The sequence below is a fragment of the Panulirus ornatus genome, chromosome 1 (genome assembly GCF_036320965.1).
Source record: "Panulirus ornatus isolate Po-2019 chromosome 1, ASM3632096v1, whole genome shotgun sequence".
NCBI lineage: Eukaryota > Metazoa > Arthropoda > Malacostraca > Decapoda > Palinuridae > Panulirus > Panulirus ornatus.
Window position 1 is genome coordinate 93148284 of NC_092224.1, and position 21876 is coordinate 93170159.

Genomic DNA, 21876 nt, shown 5'->3' on the forward strand with positions numbered 1-21876 from the left:
TAGATTCACGTTATAGTATGTTGCATGACATTATACAAAGGCATTGTTTGATTGCTCGTGCTGCCATCTAGGTAATGTAAGAGGGAATCAAGCTAAAAAAAAAATGTTATCATGACCTCTGTTACTTTTATCATTCAAGAATTTTCAAGTTACAATTAATTTGTGATGCTGGTACTGGCTATGTTTTTTTGGGAGTTTCACAGGGAAACATGTTCCTTAGCATCTTCCTACATCTGAGCACCCTCTATACCGCCCTTAAATCCATAGGTTTTTGAAATCTTATCCAAAAACTCGCTTATATTCAATATGGGTTTTACTTTCCAATATCCTCTAAAAAAGATCAAGCAATTTTCAGTTGTAGTCAGAGAACTATATTCAATTGTCTCCATGCTAAATATATGAAGATAATAGGAAATACAAATGACAACAACAATTTATTTCATGTATGATATTACATGTGTGTGTTTACATGTATACACTTTGTTATAAAACTAAAGCCACCATCTCTTGATCAAATATCTACATGAATGGGACAAGCAACTAAAATACATCTACAAGTAATCCATGAAATAAAACCTGTTTGTGATTAAAGATGCATTCAGTTACTGTATGAAACTGCCTAACCTATCCCTGTAATAAATAAGACACATTTCTCCACTGAACTTGCTGATCAAGAAAACACTGCCACAATTTACCTGTTACACTTTGATAGCAGATATCTTAACACTATTTTGGTATGAAATGTTTCATTCTGCTTTCCATTCTTACAGTAAATTAAAAGTTAATGACTATCATGTTCCGAAGCATCAGTATCAAATAAGATATGTAAGCTATTTTAAATAAAAAAAAATACATAGATGAGTGTAAAGAAAGATGAAAACGTTAGTTGTATTTGGTCAATACACTGGCTACCTAAACAGAAGCTTCCAGTAATGACACAAACATAAATGTAAGCCTTTGGCATCACTCAACACTTGGCACATGAAACACTGTGCTGTGCATGGGTCTCTCCACTTACATCATCTTTGTCTTGTCTGAATATCAGTATTAGACTATTGAAGATAAAATCATTAGAAAATCTTTGTCAAAATATGAATTTCACTTCACAAGAACCCATTGGATAAATGCAAAAGCATCCATGGATCAAGAATACATGAACTTGCTGTAACAAACTGTAAACCAAGAACCCGTCTTTCATTATGAATCTCTCTGATAAACAACTTGACAAAGATGCCTCCTGTGCCCTTGACTATGGCAAGTTTTGCTTGGTGAAACAAGAAAGTTTACAGCATTGAGGATGCAAGAGCTTCCTGGAATTTTGAGAAATACAGTGGACTAAATAATCTGACAACAGGAATGATTTTTTACAGGGGAAGGATTCCCATTTCCAAATCCAACCCTATTATGATCACCTACTACGATAATAAACGAATCTATGACAGGCAAAAATGAATATGAAAAGTAATCCAATCATTCTAAACCATCCAAAAATAAGAGCTGAAATTTCAAGTAAGAAAAACTGGGCTTAAAGGATAATCAGGCAGTGAGACTCCCTCCATGCACGGCACAGGTGAACAGTGGATGACTAGTACATGAGAACTTGTGGGAGCTAGAGCACAATCAGCACCCTTCTAAAAACTATGACAACTCCCTTTAAAATGGTTTTGTATGTAATCAGCATCACGATTTGTGGCCTTTGACAATGCTGTGTACTTTCCATGTTCCTCCTCGGTGATTTTCCTCATTAAAGAATATTTTAACATTCAACCAAAATTTATGAAGTTGGGGCCACAAACTATAGTGATATCATAAATTCACATCAATTACACTAAATCTTATAACTGTACTCGTGAAAAATTGATATGTCAAAGATATTAACCCATTCCGTGAAAACTTACTAAGAGCAAGCAACAGCGAAATATAGTCTAAAAACGGTGCATGGGATATCCTGAGATTACCTGTATAAAGGTCTCTGTTTTCCCGTCCATTGCCACCTGATTGTATTCATGTGGTTACAGGATTTTGGTTCGTACACATGTAATACAGGGCTCTAGACATGCTACTTTTTCTATCAGTGGGCACAATGTAGACAACTGCATCACCCCACCACTCCTACACCCTCACCTGGGCTGAGTTTGTGACTGTCTCCACAGGGTATAGGTGGTATTATGTTTTTATCTTTATTTGGGTTCTTCAGTGTGTCAAAGACGTTAAAGGGATTTTATACTTTTCCAAAGGTTATTTGGCCAAAATAATTATTCATATTTTTGTTTCCCCCTGCCACAATAAGAAAGGGGTAATGCACAGAATGGGTTAAGTACCATGACTTTTTCTTCTTTAATTACAAAATTTTTGTGCTTCTCTCAAATTTGTTTATAAGATTTACTTCAAAATGCTCCTTTTTTATATATGATACATAAGCAAATTATTACAACAGTTTCTATATACAAGTTTTTACAAAAATATCCCCAAGTGCAAGATTCACATCAGTCTCTTAAAACAGATAAAAAGAATTAGCATAAGAGCACTCCTCTCACTTATGCTATTTTGATGTCTTTCAGTGTAACTAATCACTATTAGCACCATAACAGACTCTTACATATAATTAGTGAATACAACTGACTCTGACTTGGGTTATATCAAAAAAGAACTTCCTCAGTATTCATGGAGCAAAATCCTTTACAATAACTTTTACTTCTTAATGAGCAGGAAAAACCCTCCTTTATTTGTACATCTACTAGAGTTCAGTTTAAAATCAGTAAATGAAACTTTACTACAATACATAAGACCAATAATCATTTGAAAATAGGAAAACTTTTCCACATTCCTCATCCCTACACTTGATTTCTTATCTGTAACAGGACACTTCACTAAAAATTTACATCTTTCAGTTTACCTTAAGTGCCCTGTTATCCTTGCAGCCTTGGTGTAGACAGGCTATGTTCATGCACACTTACAAAAACTACTCCTTGTCTTCATTATCATGAATAAATAACTAAATAATTACATATATGGACAACTGATTTGACCCTGTGTTATCCCTGAATTACATTTCTAGCACAACGATATGCAAGCTCATTTAAATTTAAATGCACCCACAGCACTCTGGCACACACTGACCATCTTACATTATACTATCATCCTTTACAATCTCATTTCTAAAAGCCTGATAACCCTGAGAGAACTACTACTGTACTTCAGGTGCATCTAAAGAGCTTGTTAAATGTACTAGAATGTTGTAAAGAGTACTAGATTATTCATATGGCACTTGTTTTAAAACATCTCAAAGTGACTAAATTTACGACATTAATGCAACAAATATTTTGTTGCACAGTACCTAGGAAACCTAACATTTTTCCCAAAACATGGCACTCATGCTTACCAGGTCAATGGCACATTAAGATCACTATATAATAATAGCTTGTACAGTAAAATTCACCAATAGACAACTTAAGTACAGAAATATTTGCATTTTTGTAAATATACATATTACAGATTTACAAATCACACAGACATAAATACTGATAAAAAGAAAATGCTTGATTAATTTTTAATCAAATCATGTTCAGCATTCACTTAACAGAATCTAGTAATGTATGAATACATATCAATGTAGAAAAACTGAACTTCTTATCAGGTGCACTTCACTACAATTATCATACAGTCCAGACTTGGATTAATAGTAACCCACCACTTTCATGTGACTGCAGGTGTGATTCACAAAGAATAACAAGTCTCTCTTATTTCCTTTCTTGAAGAATTGATGGCAGTGTCTTTTCTCAAGCACAGCTTAGATAAATAACAATGAATTTTTTTCCTCAGTGAACGAAAATGCACATTTCCAATTTTCTGTTCTGACTTGAACATTTCCATTTAAATATATATATATATATATATATATATATATATATATATATATATATATATAATCAAATTTCACTGCTTACAAATGAAACCACAGCCAAACTTCAAATTCATTAGAGTCACAGGTCTGTGATCATCCCTCTACACTAAAAAATTTGTTTTACACTTCATTAACACTTTGGTGTGGCTCACTGCTGTTCATCTTACGATGGCTGCACCTAAATTTTTCCTTGTTACTTCACGTCCACTCATGGTGGCATCATCAATGGAATCTACAAATGACTGGTACTACATTCAGTATTGCTAAATGTGACAGTGATAATGCTGCATGAGAAGCTCAGTATGGTGTGAAAGCATCTGAAGTAAGAGATGAATCACAACTGCTGGGTGGGGTGTCCAACTGAGGCATGGATGGGTCCAAGTATTCCTGATGGAAAAAACAGCAAAGTTAAAAAGAATTCTACTCTTGACTCTAAAAGAATTTTCACCTCTTACCTTTTAACATGAGCCCCTTTTCCTGAACCAAAAGTAGTCTAATGCATATATAATCAATTAATTTTCTGCTCAAATTTTAAGGGGTCTTATTTCCATCTTTAGGACAGATGCCTATTCTATATTCACAGGAAGCTGTGCATGCTGAGTATTTTAGTAAACATCTTGCATTCAATTCAAGACAATAACTTGTAATTTTATAAGCCAAATAGCTACACTACATATTTACACAAGGATTTCCATGTGGTTTGGCTCCTAAACAAATGAGGCAGTAACCTTGCTTGTACTGAGAAATACGTGAAAAAAAAAATAGCATCTCTTCAACAGATACATGCAAGGGAAAGAGTACAAGAGGGCAAACGGAAAAAAAAGTTCAGGGCAGGAACCAACACGTAAGAATAAGAAATTATCATTCTTGGAAGTGTTTCAAATTAAGTAATGTGCATATCATTAAATGGGTTCAAAAGTAAATATGGCCATAGAACCACGAATACAAGAGCAACTATAAGTGTTCCCTATTATGCAAACAACCAAAGCAACAGTCTTACTTCTAATCCTAATCAAACATCACAAAATATATGCATCTTGTCTTGACACAGCTTCAATAAACTCTGATAGAATATCCCAGTGGGGTACTCAAAACCTTAATTTTAATGCCTCCAAGGCCTAATTTCTATCCATCTCTCTATCGAAAACTCCTCACAACTGTTGCCTATTCTTTGACGGGTCTGTAATTCCACCTCTTGACTCAATGAACATACTTGGTATTGCTGTAACATCCACTCGTTCTTGGATACCCCACATTACTGGGTGACTTGTTTCGGTGTCAAAACTTTTCTTCTGGACAGTTGCTCCATTTATACAAGGGATTGATTCGTCCTTGTATGGAGTACTGCTCTCACAATTTGGGTGATTCTAGCTCTGCATCCTTACTTGACAGAGTTGAACTGAATGCGGTTTGACTTATAAACTGTCCCAGGGTAACGTGTCCGACGCTGCAATATTGGTTCACTTTACCTCTTCTATAGACATTACTCTGGTTTTTGCTCCTAACAGCTGGTTGCATGTGTGGCCAAACCACTAGCTAGACCACAGCAACTCAAGGGTGGGCTGTTTTGATATCAGCTTCTTTCCCTACATGTCGAAGCTTTGGAACTCTCTACCTTCTCATGCCTTTCCCAATAACATTTCAAAAGACAGGTCTTTCACTTTCTCAAAAATTCGTAAATACTTTCCCTTGTATTTTCTTTTTCCATTTCATAATTCTCTCTGAGTTTCAATCAAGGCCCAGCCTTGATGTGGACTTTAGTCCTTGCCTGGAACCTTCAACATAAAGAAATAAAATAAAATAGGTTTTACTATAAATATGATCATAGAACCACTAATAAAAGAGCATCTATAGGTGTTGTCCTATTATGCAAGCAACCAAAACAACAGTCTTACTTTTAATTCTAATTAAACATCACAAGATATATGTAGTGAAAAAATAATATTCACTGTTATAGGTGACACAAGCCAGCATGAAGGCACCCATTTGGAAAAATAAAACATTGCTAGTAAAGTGGGTAGCTCTGTTAAGCTAAACTGTAAGATGGCAGGCTAATGATCTATGTTCCCTAACCTCAGATATCATGCACTTACTGCAACTCTTCAGCTGGGTTCCATAAAATATACTATCTAAATATATCTTGAGACTTTATTCCAGTTTTTCAGAGGCTCTCATTGGCCTTCTTCTGTGAAGTCTTTCTTCCTTTGCATCCATGCTATCTCTGATTCTCAATTTATATACACATCAAAATCCCACTGCAAGTTCGTCATTCTTTTACTCATATAACTCCAACAATAAACCATTCTTATAAAGAATCCACAAACAATATTTACACACTACCAGTCACCCTATCAAAGACCCTTACTTAACAAACATACAACACAGTGAGCTTCACCACATCCTTTAACACTAGGGCTATTTAAATTTTCACTTTCCACAAAGCTCCGACAATTTTATGTCCAAACTAAAATCATTATCCCTCACATCATCCCCTATATTTCATAGGGTGGTATTTCCCTGGCATAAATAAGCCAGGCTGACAAGCTTTACACAACCAAACCTACTGTGAGTAATGAACTTTCTTGAAGTGCTACTTTGCTCTTTCTGTTAACTCTTCTCACTTTCAATAACAATCCTATTATCCTTACAGAATGCAAAACTTTATACTAATTCCTTTATAACTGTGCCCGTAATGAATCCTGTCTCTTTTACAACCATCTGGGCTTTGTAATCTCACTTTAAGTTCTATAAATACCATCATAAACTCATACTTATTGCAGTACCTTTCACATCATACATTTTGTAAATTCCTTCATTAACTCATACTACTACAGTAACTTACACATCAAACATTTCGTAAATATCCTCATAAGCTCATACTACTACCTAGAAACCCTTGCCTACTCTCCCTGCTTATATGTTTTATACATATAGCACCTGCATTGTTCTGCTCCTATGGATCCTAAGAAGTATATGACTATCATTTATATAAAGAATTATCATTTGGTAAAATACATATAATAAATCATCTCCATATAAAATTACATCTTGCCATGTTTCCTCCAACACCACTTGATACAGAAAATCACAAAATTTTATCCACAACTCATCTCTAGATAGCCCTTACAGAATCAAAGGCTTATGAACTTTTCATTTATACAGTAATAGTATTGCTTAATAATTGTTATCTGTGTCAACTATTGTTTCCATGCAAATGTCAACAAGTGCTGTATAGTGTCAGTCTATGAGATGTGTTGTGTTATGTCATAAGAAGCTTAGTCCCTCATTCAAAATACTTTTCTGTATCTGTGGAGTTTAAAAAAAATCTTTACCTTGGGTTGAGCTACAGCCTTCATACGCTTGTATGTGATGGATTTTTGGAAACTGCTGACAAACAATAAACAAATTATGATAAAAGTAAAAACTGAACATATGAGAATTCTGACTGCTGATGTGCCATATGTGGTCAAGGGCATTTAAAAGAAAATGTACATAGATCCACATACATAATCTGGTGTCAGTGGACTTTGTTTGCACATGGTTATACTAGAAGTGAAAAGTCACCTTGGTGCGAGGCTAAATCACTGGAAGTACAGTCTTGTCAAAGAACTTCTCACTACAAAGTGTTCTGGATTTCCCTGAAAGTAGCACAACCTTAGGATGCAGGAGCCTTTGGAGAGATCCTGGCTAACACCAGGACTCTTTCATAGAGAATGATCCCAAGGTAACAATGAATGAACATAAATAACCATTTTTTTCATACCTTTTCATCATTTTATGTGTTAGCATGTTAGTGCCAGGAACAGACAAAGAAGGGCCAAATTCTTTTACATCCATTTTTTAGCTGTCATGTGTAATGTACCTAAACCACAACAAGGCCCCACAGACCTTTTTGTGTCCACCCCACTCCTTTATGTGCCCTGGTTCAATACACAGACAGCATGTCGCCCCAGTATACCACATCACTCCAACTCACTCTAACCTGTGCATGCCCTTCATCCTTCTGTATGTTTTGGATCCAATTACTCAAAATCATTTTCTCTCCGTCCTTCCATCTCCAACCTGGTCTCCCCCTTTTCCCTTCTTTTGACACACACATCCTCTTTGTCATCCTTTCCTCCCTCACTCATTCTCTCCTTATGTTCAAACCAATTTTGCACACCCTCTTTATCTCTCTCAACTATACTCTTCTTATTTTATTTATTTATCTATTTTGCTTTGTCGCTGTCTCCCGCGTTAGCGAGGTAGCGCAAGGAAACAGACGAAAGAATGGCCCAACCCACCCACATACACATGTATATACATACACATCCACACACGCAAATATACATACCTATACCTCTCAACGTATACATATATATACACACACAGACATATACATATATACACATGCACATAATTCATACTGTCTGCCTTTATTCATTCCAATCGCCATCCTGCCACACATGAAAATAACCACCCCCTCCCCCAAATGTGCACGAGGTAGCGCTAGGAAAAGACAACAAAGGCCACTTTCGTTCACATTCAGTCTCTAGCTGTCATGTAATAATGCACCAAAACCACAGCTCCCTTTCCACATCCAGGCCCCACAGACCTTTCCATGGTTTACCCCAGATGCTTCACATGCCCTGGTTCAATCCACTGACAGCACGTCGACCCTGGTATACCACATCGTTCCAATTCACTCTATTCCTTGCACGCCTTTCACCCTCCTGCATGTTCAGGCTTCGATCACTCAAAATCTTTTTCACTCCATCTTTCCACCTCCAATTTGGTCTCCCACTTCTCGTTCCCTCCACCTCTGACACATACATCCTCTTAGTCAATCTTTCCGCTCTCATTCTCTCCATGTGACCAAACCATTTCAACACACCCTCTTCTGCTCTCTCAACCACACTCTTTTTATTACCACACATCTCTCTTATCCCTATTATTACTTACTAGATCAAACCAACTCACACCACATATTGTCCTCAAACATCTCATTTCCAGCACATCCACCCTCCTCCGCACAACTCTATCCATAGCCCACACCTCGCAACCATATAACATTGTTGGAACCACTATTCCTTCAAACATACCCATTTTTGCTTTCCGAGATAATGTTCTCGACTTCCACAGATTCTTCAACGCTCCCAGAGCTTTCGCCCCCTTCCCCACCCTATGATTAACTTCCACTTCCATGGTTCCATCCGCTGCTAAATCCACTCCCAGATATCTAAAACACTTCACTTCCTCAAGTTTTTCTCCATTCAAACCTACCTCCCAACTGACTTGTCTCTCAACCCTACTGTACCTAATAACCTTGCTCTTATTCACATTTACTCTCAGCTTTCTTCTTTCACACACTTTACCAAACTCAGTCACCAGCTTCTGCAGTTTCTCACACTAATCAGCGAACAACAACTGACTCACTTCCCAAGCTCTCTCATCCACAACAGACTGCATACTTACCCCTATTTCCAAAACTTTTGCATTCACCTCCCTAACAACCCCATCCATAAACAAATTAAACAACCATGGAGACATCACACACCCCTGCCACAAACTCACTTCATAAATATCTCTGAACTCTTTATTACTTACTTATCAAACCGTTCTCAAACATGTGATTTCCTATACATACACACATTCTCATCTAAAGCCCATATCATGCATCCATACAACACTGCTAGGACTACTATACCCTCAAACATACCCATTTTCACCCTTCCAGATATAAACTTCTCTTTCCACATATTTCTCAATGCTCCCAGAACCATTGCCCATCCCCCAACCTCTGACTGACTTCTAATTCCATGATTCCACTTGCTGCCATGTCCAATTCCAGGTATCTAAAACACTCCATTTCCTCTAAATTTTCTCCAACCAAACTCACAACCACTTAACCTTTTTCTCTGCACCACTAAACCCAATAACTTTGCTTTTATCTACAATTACTCTTAACTTCTTCCTTTCGCACGCTCCCTCAAATTCAAACACCAACTTCTGCAAATTCTCACAATTCTGCCACTACTGGTGTGTAATCAGCAAACAACAAATGCCATACTTCCCAGGTCCCCTCAAATCCTAAAGACTGCACACTCACCCCTATCACAAAGACCTTTACATTTACCTCTCTCATCATCACCTCAGCCATAACAATTTAAACTGCCGTGGTCAAACTTTCACTTAGATCCACTGCAAATCCTCCCCTCCAGTTTTTACTTTTCCAAAAGAAGGAACAAAGGGGGCAAGTAAGGATTTTCCCTCAAAGGCTCGGTTCTCTGTTCTTGATGCTACCTCGCTAGCGCAGGAAACAGTGATTAAGTATAATGAACAAATAAATTAATAAAATATCATTGGAAACTGTAACATGATTTCACAGCGAGATATGTATACATCATGCCATTAAGAGGAATGCATCATATACCTGGCAATGCTGAAGCCTGAACATATATTCATCTGGTAAGTTCACCAAACAAAGCGAGAAAAGGCTCATTCAAATGATTAGATTAAAAAATCAGGATGCATTTCTAGTAAACTTTTTGAAAAATGCTGCACTGAAGGCATACAGCAGCCACAGTCAATGGACTTACAAAGATATTGGTGATATCAAATTTAAAAAAAAAAATCTTTAGGAAAACAAGCAGTGTCAATCAATATGATATGTCTGATGATGTAATGTCATTGGCTTAAGAAATACCTTACTCATAAAACTAATTCCTCATTCTAAAAGCACATTATGCAGTACAGCATATCTTGGTATTGTATGCTATTGAGACAAAACCCATATGAAGTGAGATTAATTGTTTTTTTCAATTTTTCTTTACCTAACTGCCTATCCCACTTTCGTGAGAAAGTGTCAGGAATAAACAAACAAAAGACTTATTTGTACACAGCAACTCTAGCTGCCATGCATAATGTACTAAAACCAAAGCCTACCATTAACCACCAGGCTTCAAAGACTATTTCATGGTTTACTATGACTGCTTCATATGCCTTGGTTCAGGCTGCTGATAGCATGTTCCTCCCCACCCCAACCATATACCACATCAATCCAATTCATTTTATCCAAAGCATGCATACCTCTCGTCCTCCTCAATGTTCACACATCATTACCCCAAAGCATAAGTCAGTCTTTCTTCACACATACTTTCCATATGCCCACCCCTGTTCAATACATCTTGATCAGCTCTCTCTATCAAAGTGTGCTTAAAATCATATACTTCTCTTAAAGTGTCATTCCATTTCATTTCTATTGCATCCATCCTCTTCCTTTCTTTTGTATTCAAGACAACACTGTCAAAAATACTCATCTTTACCCCACCACCCAATGACCTCTCTTTCTACATACTCTTTAAAGCATCTACGACCTTAGCCATCTCTCCAATCATATGATTCATTTCAACTCCCAAGGCTCCATCTGCTGATAAGTCTACCCACATTCCTAAAAGCATTGCACTTTCTCCAGGTCCTCTCCAGTCTTAGTTAGAGCACTGGAATTCAAGTGTAAGAAACTTGAATTCTACTGCATCAAATTCAGATTTGGTTGCACTACAAAGATGATTCCTCATCAGAAAAATAAAACAATCCTACGAAAGCCATCTGGATGACCTAAACATACTTAGCTAAGAAAAGAGTAGGTTAAGAGGTGATTGAGGACAGGTACAGAAAACCATCTAGTATTTCAACAATGTTGATTTAAGAAGCAATTCAATATTATTCCTATTTTTCTTTCTTTCATAATTGCTTACTGTTTCCCACATTACGAAGGTAGGACTGGGAACGGAAGAAGAAAAGGCATCATTCGCTCATTTTTCTCCCGGTGTCAAATGTAACACATCAAACCAAAACCTACTACCCACAACTAGGCCCCACAGACCTTTCTGTGATATCCTCAGCTGACTTCACATGCCCTGGTTCAATCCTCTGAGAGCACGTCACCCCCTGTATAACATATCATGATGTGGTTAACAATCATAAAAAGTTTAATCATCATCCACAGTAATGGATACAACCTGTATGCTAACATCTTACTTTAAATGAGGATAAGAATTTTTCTTCAACTGGACTGTTAACATATGGAATGACAACAAGAGCAGTTGAAAGCAAAAGCTCACAGGCATTTCCCCTTGGTTACTTATTTGTTTTTCTACTATCTCCTAACAAAGCTTCATGTGTCTGACCTCTTACACTGTCACACACAACATGTAAAAGATCCTGTCTGTTTCTTTTTGCATTCCTTTATATTCTTCTTTCCTTGATCATGGTATCTTTTATGGGAAGACTGGTGAAATCTCAACAATTTCTGATGATACTGTGAGTCCAAAAGATAAGAGTGAAATCCATCAAGGTATCTTCTGCCCACACAGTCAGTAAAGAGATGAAGACTAGAGGATGGTTGACCCTCCAGAATATTCACAAATATTACAGAGGTATAAGTTTGTTGAGTATTCCTGGTAAATTATATGGGAGGGTATTGATTGAGAGGGTGAAGGCATGTACAGAGCATCAGATTGGGGAAGAGCAGTGTGGTTTCAGAAGTGGTAGAGGATGTGTGGATCAGGTGTTTGCTTTGAAGAATGTATGTGAGAAATACTTAGAAAAGCAAATGGATTTGTATGGAGCATTTATGGATCTGGAGAAGGCATATGATAGAGTTGATAGAGATGCTCTGTGGAAGGTATTAAGAATATATGGTGTGGGAGGCAAGTTGTTAGAAGCAGTGAAAAGTTTTTATCGAGGATGTAAGGCATGTGTACGTGTAGGAAGAGAGGAAAGTGATTGGTTCTCAGTGAATGTAGGTTTGCGGCAGGGGTGTGTGAGGTCTCCATGGTTGTTTAATTTGTTTATGGATGGGGTTGTTAGGGAGGTGAATGCAAGAGTTTTGGAAAGAGGGGCAAGTATGAAGTCTGTTGGGGATGAGAGAGCTTGGGAAGTGAGTCAGTTGTTGTTCGCTGATGATACAGCGCTGGTGGCTGATTCATGTGAGAAACTGCAGAAGCTGGTGACTGAGTTTGGTAAAGTGTGTGAAAGAAGAAAGTTAAGAGTAAATGTGAATAAGAGCAAGGTTATTAGGTACAGTAGGGTTGAGGGTCAAGTCAATTGGGAGGCGAGTTTGAATGGAGAAAAACTGGAGGAAGTGAAGTGTTTTAGATATCTGGGAGTGGATCTGGCAGCGGATGGAACCATGGAAGCGGAAGTGGATCATAGGGTGGGGGAGGGGGCGAAAATTCTGGGAGCCTTGAAGAATGTGTGGAAGTCGAGAACATTATCTCGGAAAGCAAAAATGGGTATGTTTGAAGGAATAGTGGTTCCAACAATGTTGTATGGTTGCGAGGCGTGGGCTATGGATAGAGTTGTGCGCAGGAGGATGGATGTGCTGGAAATGAGATGTTTGAGGACAATGTGTGGTGTGAGGTGGTTTGATCGAGTAAGTAACGTAAGGGTAAGAGAGATGTGTGGAAATAAAAAGAGCGTGGTTGAGAGAGCAGAAGAGGGTGTTTTGAAATGCTTTGGGCACATGGAGAGAATGAGTGAGGAAAGATTGACCAAGAGGATATATGTGTCGGAGGTGGAGGGAACGAGGAGAAGAGGGAGACCAAATTGAAGGTGGAAAGATGGAGTGAAAAAGATTTTGTGTGATCGGGGCCTGAACATGCAGGAGGGTGAAAGGAGGGCAAGGAATAGAGTGAATTGGAGCGATGTGGTATACCGGGGTTGACGTGCTGTCAGTGGATTGAATCAAGGCATGTGAAGCGTCTGGGGTAAACCATGGAAAGCTGTGTAGGTATGTATATTTGCGTGTGTGGACGTATGTATATACATGTGTATGGGGGTGGGTTGGGCCATTTCTTTCGTCTGTTTCCTTGCGCTACCTCGCAAACGCGGGAGACAGAAAAAAAAAAAGAAAAAAAAGATAAAGCTGTAAATAATAGAGATAATGGGATTTTCAGTTAAATGGACTGCCTACACATGTTGAAATCTTCATTCCAAAGCTTTTCTTTATTCTTAATGTGTAGTTTAAAGTGTGTAGCAGATAGGCTTGTGAGCCATTAGACACTAAGTCAATGGCTGAAATAATCACAACTGAAAAATTCTCAACATGTGTGAGCTTCTTATAAATGCTCACAACAAAATGCATCTCTTTATATTTCTAAGTACTATTATCAACACAGCAATGCTTTCTTTGAAATTTGGCTGAAAATGGACTTACTACAGTTAAGGAGAGTGTGAGAATGCGGTCCATGTCTTCGACAAGTTCTTTGAAAGTTGGACGCGTTGTCGGCTGGTAGTGCCAACACTCACGCATGATCATGTAGCTGCAAGAACACATGAAATACACATAATCAATAAGAGAACTTATGAATAATAATTACATTATATTTTTTATTATATGCAATCGGCTTCCTGCATCAACTATGTAGCACCAGGAAACAGACGAAGAATGGCCCATCCACTCATATTCACATGTACATACATAAACACCCATACACGCACATATACATACATACACATACAAAGACATATACATATACATGCATATATTCATACTTGCTTGCATTCATCCATTCCTGGCGCTACCTCACCCCACAGGAAACATCATCACTAACCCTGCTTCAGCGAGATAATGTCAGGAAAAATGGACAAAAAGGGCCATATTTGTTTACACTCAGTCTCTAGCTGTCACGTGTAATGCACTAAAACCACTGCTCCCTATCCACATCCAGGCCCATGGACCTTTACACCTTTACACCAGACATGTCACATGTCCTCCCCCCGATTCACTTGCACGCCTCTCACCCTCCTGTATGTTTAGGCCCATATCTCTCAAAATCTTTTTCACCCCATCGTTCTACCTCCAATTTGGTCTCCCACTTCTCCTTGTTCCCTCCACCTATGACACATATATACTCTTTGTCAATCTTTCCTCACTCATTCTCTTCATATGTCAAAACCATTTCAACACAACCTCTTCTGCTCTCTCAACCATACTCTTTTTATTTCCACACATCTCTCTTACCCTTTCATTACTTAATCAAACAAACTCACACCACATATTGTCCTCAAGCATTTCATTTCCAACACATCCACCGTCCTCCGCATAACCCTATCTATAGCCCATGCCTTGCAACCATATACCATAGCTGGAACTACTATTCCTTCAAACGTAACCATTTTTGCTCTCCGAGATAATGCTCTCTCCTTCCATGCATTCCTCATTGCTCCCAGAACCTTCGCACCCTCCCCCACCCTGTGTGTGTGTACATCAGAGGTGGAGGCAATAAGGAAAAGTGGGAGAGCAAATCGCAGTTAGAAGGATGGAGCGAAAAAGATTTTGAATGGTCAGGGCCTGAGCATTCAGGAGGGTGAAAGGCATGCATGGAATAGAGTGAATTGGAATGATGTGGGTGGTATACTGGTGTCAATGTGCTGTCAATGGACTGAACCAGGGCATGTGAAATGTCAGGGGTAAACCATGGAAAGGTCTGTGAGGCCCGGATGTGGATAGGGAGCAGTGGTTTTGGTGCATTACATGTGACAGCTAGATACTGAGTGTAAACAAATATGGCTCTTTTTATCTGTCCAAAGAAAGATGAAGACATCATAAAAGCCAATCTTTGAATGGCCAGTCTTCACACAGAAACTGTTGGAAGCAGCAGCCAAACATGTAATATATGTCCAAAGCTTGGGGAAGGAACACTTGAGAACATTGGCCAAAGTAATTTTAACAGAACAGAGGGAGAGCAGCAACATTACAGCATATGAAAAAGGGAGAATGCAGAGAGGTGATGCCAGGAAAATCAAAGGGAGAATGCAGAGAGGTGATGCCAGGAAAATCAAAGGGAGAATGCAGAGAGGTGATGCCAGGAAAATCAATGATAAAGAAAGCTTTTGATTCCCATCTAGTTAATTAAGAGGTATGGTATGAAACATCCCTGATGTGTAAGCAGGAAACCATCCTAGGCAATCAAAACACTTACAGATATGAAATGGCTGCTCACAAAAAAGTAATTACAGTACAGGATGAGGGGATTTGGTATGTGCTCTGAAGAATCTTTGTGAGAAATACTAAGAGAAACAGATGGCTTTGTATTTGGTATTCATGGATCTCAAGAAAGCATACGATAAGAGCTGACAAAGATGCTTTGTGGATGGTATTACAAATCTTTAGTGTGGGAGGAAAGTTACCTGAAGAAGAAAAGATTTTTTATCGCAAAAATAAGGTGCAAGTGCTACTTCAAACGGAGAAGGGTGAGTGGTTCCAGTAAGCAAGGGTCTGCAGCAGGGGTAAGTGATGTCACCATGGATGTTTAATCTGTTTATAGATGGGTGGTGAGGGAGATAAACAAGACGGTCTTAGAAAGAGGGGCAGGTCTGTAGTCTGTTGGGAGTAAGGGAGTTTTGGAGGTGAATCAATTTCTGTTTGCTGATGAAATGGCTCTGGTGACAGATTTGAGTGAGAAACTGCAAAGCTGCTTTATGAATTTGGGTGAGTGTGTGTAATCAAAAAGTCAAAAACTAATGTGAATTAAAGTAAGGTTATCAAGTTTAGAAGGGGAAAGAGACAGTTTGTTTGGAGTGCGAGTTTTATTGGGCAGAAAATGAAAAAAGTATATTGTTATAGATACCTGGGAGTGGAAATGGCAATAGATGGAACCATGGAACCTGAAGTAAGCAACAGGATGGGTGAGGGGGCTAAGGTCCAGGGTGCACTGAGGAATGTAAGGACAAAGATAGGTGTTTGAAGGAATGGTAGTCTTGACTGTAATGTATGGATACAAGTCATGAGCCCTAGATGAAACAGTATGGAGAGTAGATGTATCTGATCCCCCTCATCTCCCTTAACGCAAGATCAGTGGTGACTTTCTTTCCTATCTTGCTAATGTATGATCATCATCCCTGAAAGATTTTGGGAAGTCATATGTAGTTGCCCTGAACACATCTAAGGCTTTTGACAGGGTGTGGCATCAGGGTCTCATCTCTAAGCTCCCTTCTTTTGGCTTCCTTTTCTCACTTCGCTCCTTCATATCTAGCTCCCTCTCCAGCCGATCTATCTCTACGGTTAATGATGGATCAAACTCCCACCCTTTCTCCATCAACAGTGGAGTCCCTCAAGGTTCTGTCCTGTACACTACACTTTTTCCCCTATTTTTCAACTAATTCCTCTCCTCCACAAATAATCCAATGTCCTGATATGCTGACAACTCAATGCTGCATTCATCAATATCCTTCAATTCTGATCCCTCTTCTCTCACAAGATCTGCATCTCGTCTTGACACAGCTTCCTCTATAAACTCAGACTTGGACAGGATATCTCAGAGGTACACAAAACCTTGTTAAGTTTAATGCCTCCAAGACCCTGTCTCTACCCACCTTTCTAACAAAAATTCCTCAAAACTCTCATCTCTCCTTTGACAGTTCTGTAATTTCACCTCTTGACTCAATGAACAGACTTGGTATCACTGTAACATCCGCTCTTTCTTGGAAACCTCACATTTTAAGAATAGCTAAGTCTGCCTTTAAGAAACTGGGTGTCCTGTTTAGATGTCAAAACTTCTTTTCTTCTGAACAGCTGCTCTGTTTATACAAAAGGATTGGTTTGTCCTTGTATGGAGTACAGCTCACACATTTGGGGTGGCTCTATCTTGGCATCTTTATTTGCCAGAGTTGAAAGCGGCCCGACTTATAAAGTGTCCCATGCTAACTTCTAAACTTGATCCTCTTGCCCTACGCTGCAATGTTGGTTCACTTTGCCTATCCTGTAGGCATTACTTTGGTTTTTGCCCCCAAGAGCTGGATGCTTGTCTGCCCACACCACTAACTAGACAACAAAATACTCAGAAAGCTGCTGCATCATATGATTACTGTTTGGCCATCGGCAACTCAAGAGTAGGCTGTTTTGATACCTACTTCTTTCCCTACATGTTGAAGCTTTGAAACTCTCTACCTTCTAATGTTTTCCCAACAAGTACAACCTGGCACATAATAGAAGACAGGTTTTTCATTTCCTCCAAAATTTGTAAATACTTTCCATTGTCTATTCTTTTTCATTTCATAAGGGGATAAGAGTGAGTGCTCAAATTACAGAGGTATAAGTTTGTTGAGTATTCCTGGTAAATTATATGGGAGGGTATTGATTGAGAGGGTGAAGGCATGTACAGAGCATCAGATTGGGGAAGAGCAGTGTGGTTTCAGAAGTGGTAGAGGATGTGTGGATCAGGTGTTTGCTTTGAAGAATGTATGTGAGAAATACTTAGAAAAGCAAATGGATTTGTATGTAGCATTTATGGATCTGGAGAAGGCATATGATAGAGTTGATAGAGATGCTCTGTGGAAGGTATTAAGAATATATGGTGTGGGAGGCAAGTTGTTAGAAGCAGTGAAAAGTTTTTATCGAGGATGTAAGGCATGTGTACGTGTAGGAAGAGAGGAAAGTGATTGGTTCTCAGTGAATGTAGGTTTGCGGCAGGGGTGTGTGATGTCTCCATGGTTGTTTAATTTGTTTATGGATGGGGTTGTTAGGGAGGTGAATGCAAGAGTTTTGGAAAGAGGGGCAAGTATGAAGTCTGTTGGGGATGAGAGAGCTTGGGAAGTGAGTCAGTTGTTGTTCGCTGATGATACAGCGCTGGTGGCTGATTCATGTGAGAAACTGCAGAAGCTGGTGACTGAGTTTGGTAAAGTGTGTGAAAGAAGAAAGTTAAGAGTAAATGTGAATAAGAGCAAGGTTATTAGGTACAGTGGGGTTGAGGGTCAAGTCAATTGGGAGGTGAGTTTGAATGGAGAAAAACTGGAGGAAGTAAAGTGTTTTAGATATCTGGGAGTGGATCTGGCAGCAGATGGAACCATGGAAGCAGAAGTGGATCATAGGATGGGGGAGGGGGCGAAAATTCTGGGAGCCTTGAAGAATGTGTGGAAGTCGAGAACATTATCTCGGAAAGCAAAAATGGGTATGTTTGAAGGAATAGTGGTTCCAACAATGTTGTATGGTTGCGAGGCGTGGGCTATGGATAGAGTGGTGCGCAGGAGGATGGATGTGCTGGAAATGAGATGTTTGAGGACAATGTGCGGTGTGAGGTGGTTTGATCGAGTAAGTAACGTAAGGGTAAGAGAGATGTGTGGAAATAAAAAGAGCGTGGTTGAGAGAGCAGAAGAGGGTGTTTTGAAATGGTTTGGGCACATGGAGAGAATGAGTGAGGAAAGATTGACCAAGAGGATATATGTGTCGGAGGTGGAGGGAACGAGGAGAAGAGGGAGACCAAATTGGAGGTGGAAAGATGGAGTGAAAAAGATTTTGTGTGATCGGGGCCTGAACATGCAGGAGGGTGAAAGGAGGGCAAGGAATAGAGTGAACTGGAGCGATGTGGTATACCGGGGTTGACGTGCTGTCAGTGGATTGAATCAGGGCATGTGAAGCGTCTGGGGTAAACCATGGAAAGCTGTGTAGGTATGTATATTTGCGTGTGGACGTATGTATATACATGTGTATGGGGGTGGGTTGGGCCATTTCTTTTGTCTGTTTCCTTGCGCTACCTCGCAAATGCGGGAGACCGGCAAAAAAAAAAAAAAAAAAAAAAAAAAAAAAAAAAAAAAAAAAAAATTCTTTTTACATTTCAATTATGGCCCAGCCTAGATGTGGACTTTTGTTCGTGACTGGAGCCTTCAACATAAAAGAAAAAAATGTTTGAGGACAATAAGATGTATTGGAAAGAAAAGTATGAGGACAATAATTGGTGTTAGGAGGGTTGCCAGAGTAAAAAATGACAGGGTACGTGAAAAGTGTGGAAGTAAGAAGAGTATTATGAGAGAACTAAAAACGGTGTGCTGACATGGCAGAACAAATGAAAGAGATGAGTGAACAGGTGTTGATTCTTTCAATGCTCAGACTATCACCAACATTTTAGCTGCTTTCTTTATTTTCCAAAATGATTTTAGGAAGTTCTGGGGAAGAGATAACCTAAAACTCAGCATACTATCTTTTTCAGTGCCACTGCTTCTGTTTTCACTTGGCCAAACTAATGCCATACAAAACTGGCAGCAAGGTCATAGTGCCTCACATACAGCCTCACAGACAGAGACATTTCAATTGTTACTCTTTCTCTTGCACATTCAAGTATACAGAATCAGACCCCTTACTTTACTGTGTGCTTTCTGTTCTCACAAAAATCTCCTAAAATACTTTACAGATAGGAAAACCTATCTTACAACCAATAATTGCCCTTACATTGAAATCTGTTTTATGTACACATGTGCTTGTAAATACACACACAAATATTTGCATAAAGTCCCAGCGCTGGAGTGAATAAACCGAGATGAAAAATTGAAACTTACATTTCGAGTGAACAATTGGAGGGTTTTTCCATTCTATGTCCTTCTCGCAATAACTGGAAGAGCTTTTCAACAGATGGTACAGCTGGGTATGGTGTACCTCCCATTGTCATTATCTCCCACAATAGGATACCATATGCCCACCTGTAATAACAATTTAACATTCAACACGCAAAATAGGAAGTAATCCTTGTATCTTCAAAGTTACATATCAAATTAGGTACTCTTATGAAATAATGAATTTCAAATAAAGGTACTTTAAACTAAGTTGAAAAAAAAAATCAAAACACTTGATATAATTCATCATACTAGCTGTATATCTCATGCCAGTTATAAAAATCCATGGAACTTAAAATTCAATTAAATATGTGAAAACCAATGATACATATGTTATGAGATATTACCCAGGAGACAGGAAGACAGAGAACTTCCCATGTATCTCCCAAGGGTCATAAAAGGCAACTTAGAGGGGTGGGAGTGGAATGCTTGAAAATTCCTTTCTCTGGCATTACTGTGATATTCTTTTAAAATAGGAACAAAGAAGATATCTAGCATGGATTTTCTTTAAAAGGCTCACCTATTTGTTTCTTAATGCTATCCCACTAAAGCAGGAAAAACAAACATGAGAGAAAAGAAAACTTAAGTGAACATTATCATTACATACAAAAGACATGGATTTGAATACTGAGACCTACACATCAGACTGCGAAGTATATACTCTGTGGAAGAGTGCCTCTGGTGCCATCCATTTAACAGGTAAGCGACCCTCACTTGTCTTTCGATAATAATCCTGACTGTGGATATCACGGGCTAGACCAAAGTCAGCAATTTTCATGATGCGATCTTCACTGACTAGAACATTGCGAGCAGCAAGGTCACGGTGAATGCACTGCAGAGAAAGAATTAAGCTGATGATTTAAAGTGTGAGCTTAAACCAAGAACGATAATGTAAATTTACCAAAAACAAATTTGGCACAGAAGTATCTTGTCAATAAAATTTTGATTTCAAGTAATTCAAGGTCAAATGATTATATAAACTCATTCTCTCCATGTGACCAAACCTTTTCAAAACACCCTCTTCTGCTTTCTCAACCACGCTCTTTTTATTTCCACACATCTCTCTTACCCTTACGTTACTTACTCGATCAAACCACCTCACACCACACATTGTCCTCAAACATCTCATTTCCAGCACATCCATCCTCCTGCGCACAACTCTATCCATAGTCCACGCCTCGCAACCATACAACATTGTTGGAACCACTATTCCTTCAAACATACCCATTTTTGCTTTCCGAGATAATGTTCTCGACTTCCACACATTCTTCAAGGCTCCCAGAATTTTCGCCCCTCCCCCACCCTATGATCCACTTCCGCTTCCATGGTTCCATCCGCTGCCAAATCCACTCCCAGATATCTAAAACACTTCACTTCCTCCAGTTTTTCTCCATTCAAACTCACCTCCCAATTGACTTGACCCTCAACCCTACTGTACCTAATAACCTTACTCTTATTCACATTTACTCTTAACTTTCTTCTTTCACACACTTTACCAAACTCAGTCACCAGCTTCTGCAGTTTCTCACATGAATCAGCCATCAGCGCTGTATCATCAGCAAACAACAACTGACTCACTTCCCAAGCTCTCTAAAATATACAAG

The 21876-nt window shown here is 38.9% G+C and overlaps 1 protein-coding gene across 6 annotated transcripts in view; it reads right to left on the reverse strand.

The window, feature by feature from the left end:
* Positions 1 to 421: 421 nt before the first annotated feature.
* The window catches only part of LOC139751036 (fibroblast growth factor receptor 4-like), a 341174-nt gene continuing 319719 nt past the window's right edge, over positions 422 to 21876 (reverse strand). For all 6 annotated transcript variants that reach the window (XM_071666158.1, XM_071666179.1, XM_071666176.1 and 3 more), the window contains 4 exons: positions 20911 to 21104; positions 20219 to 20359; positions 14103 to 14208; positions 422 to 4291 (listed from right to left, as the gene is read on the reverse strand). In XM_071666158.1, the coding sequence (XP_071522259.1) occupies positions 4202 to 4291; positions 14103 to 14208; positions 20219 to 20359; positions 20911 to 21104 (531 nt within the window). In that variant the 3' untranslated portion in view covers positions 422 to 4201. The remainder of the gene's footprint in view (positions 4292 to 14102; positions 14209 to 20218; positions 20360 to 20910; positions 21105 to 21876) is intronic.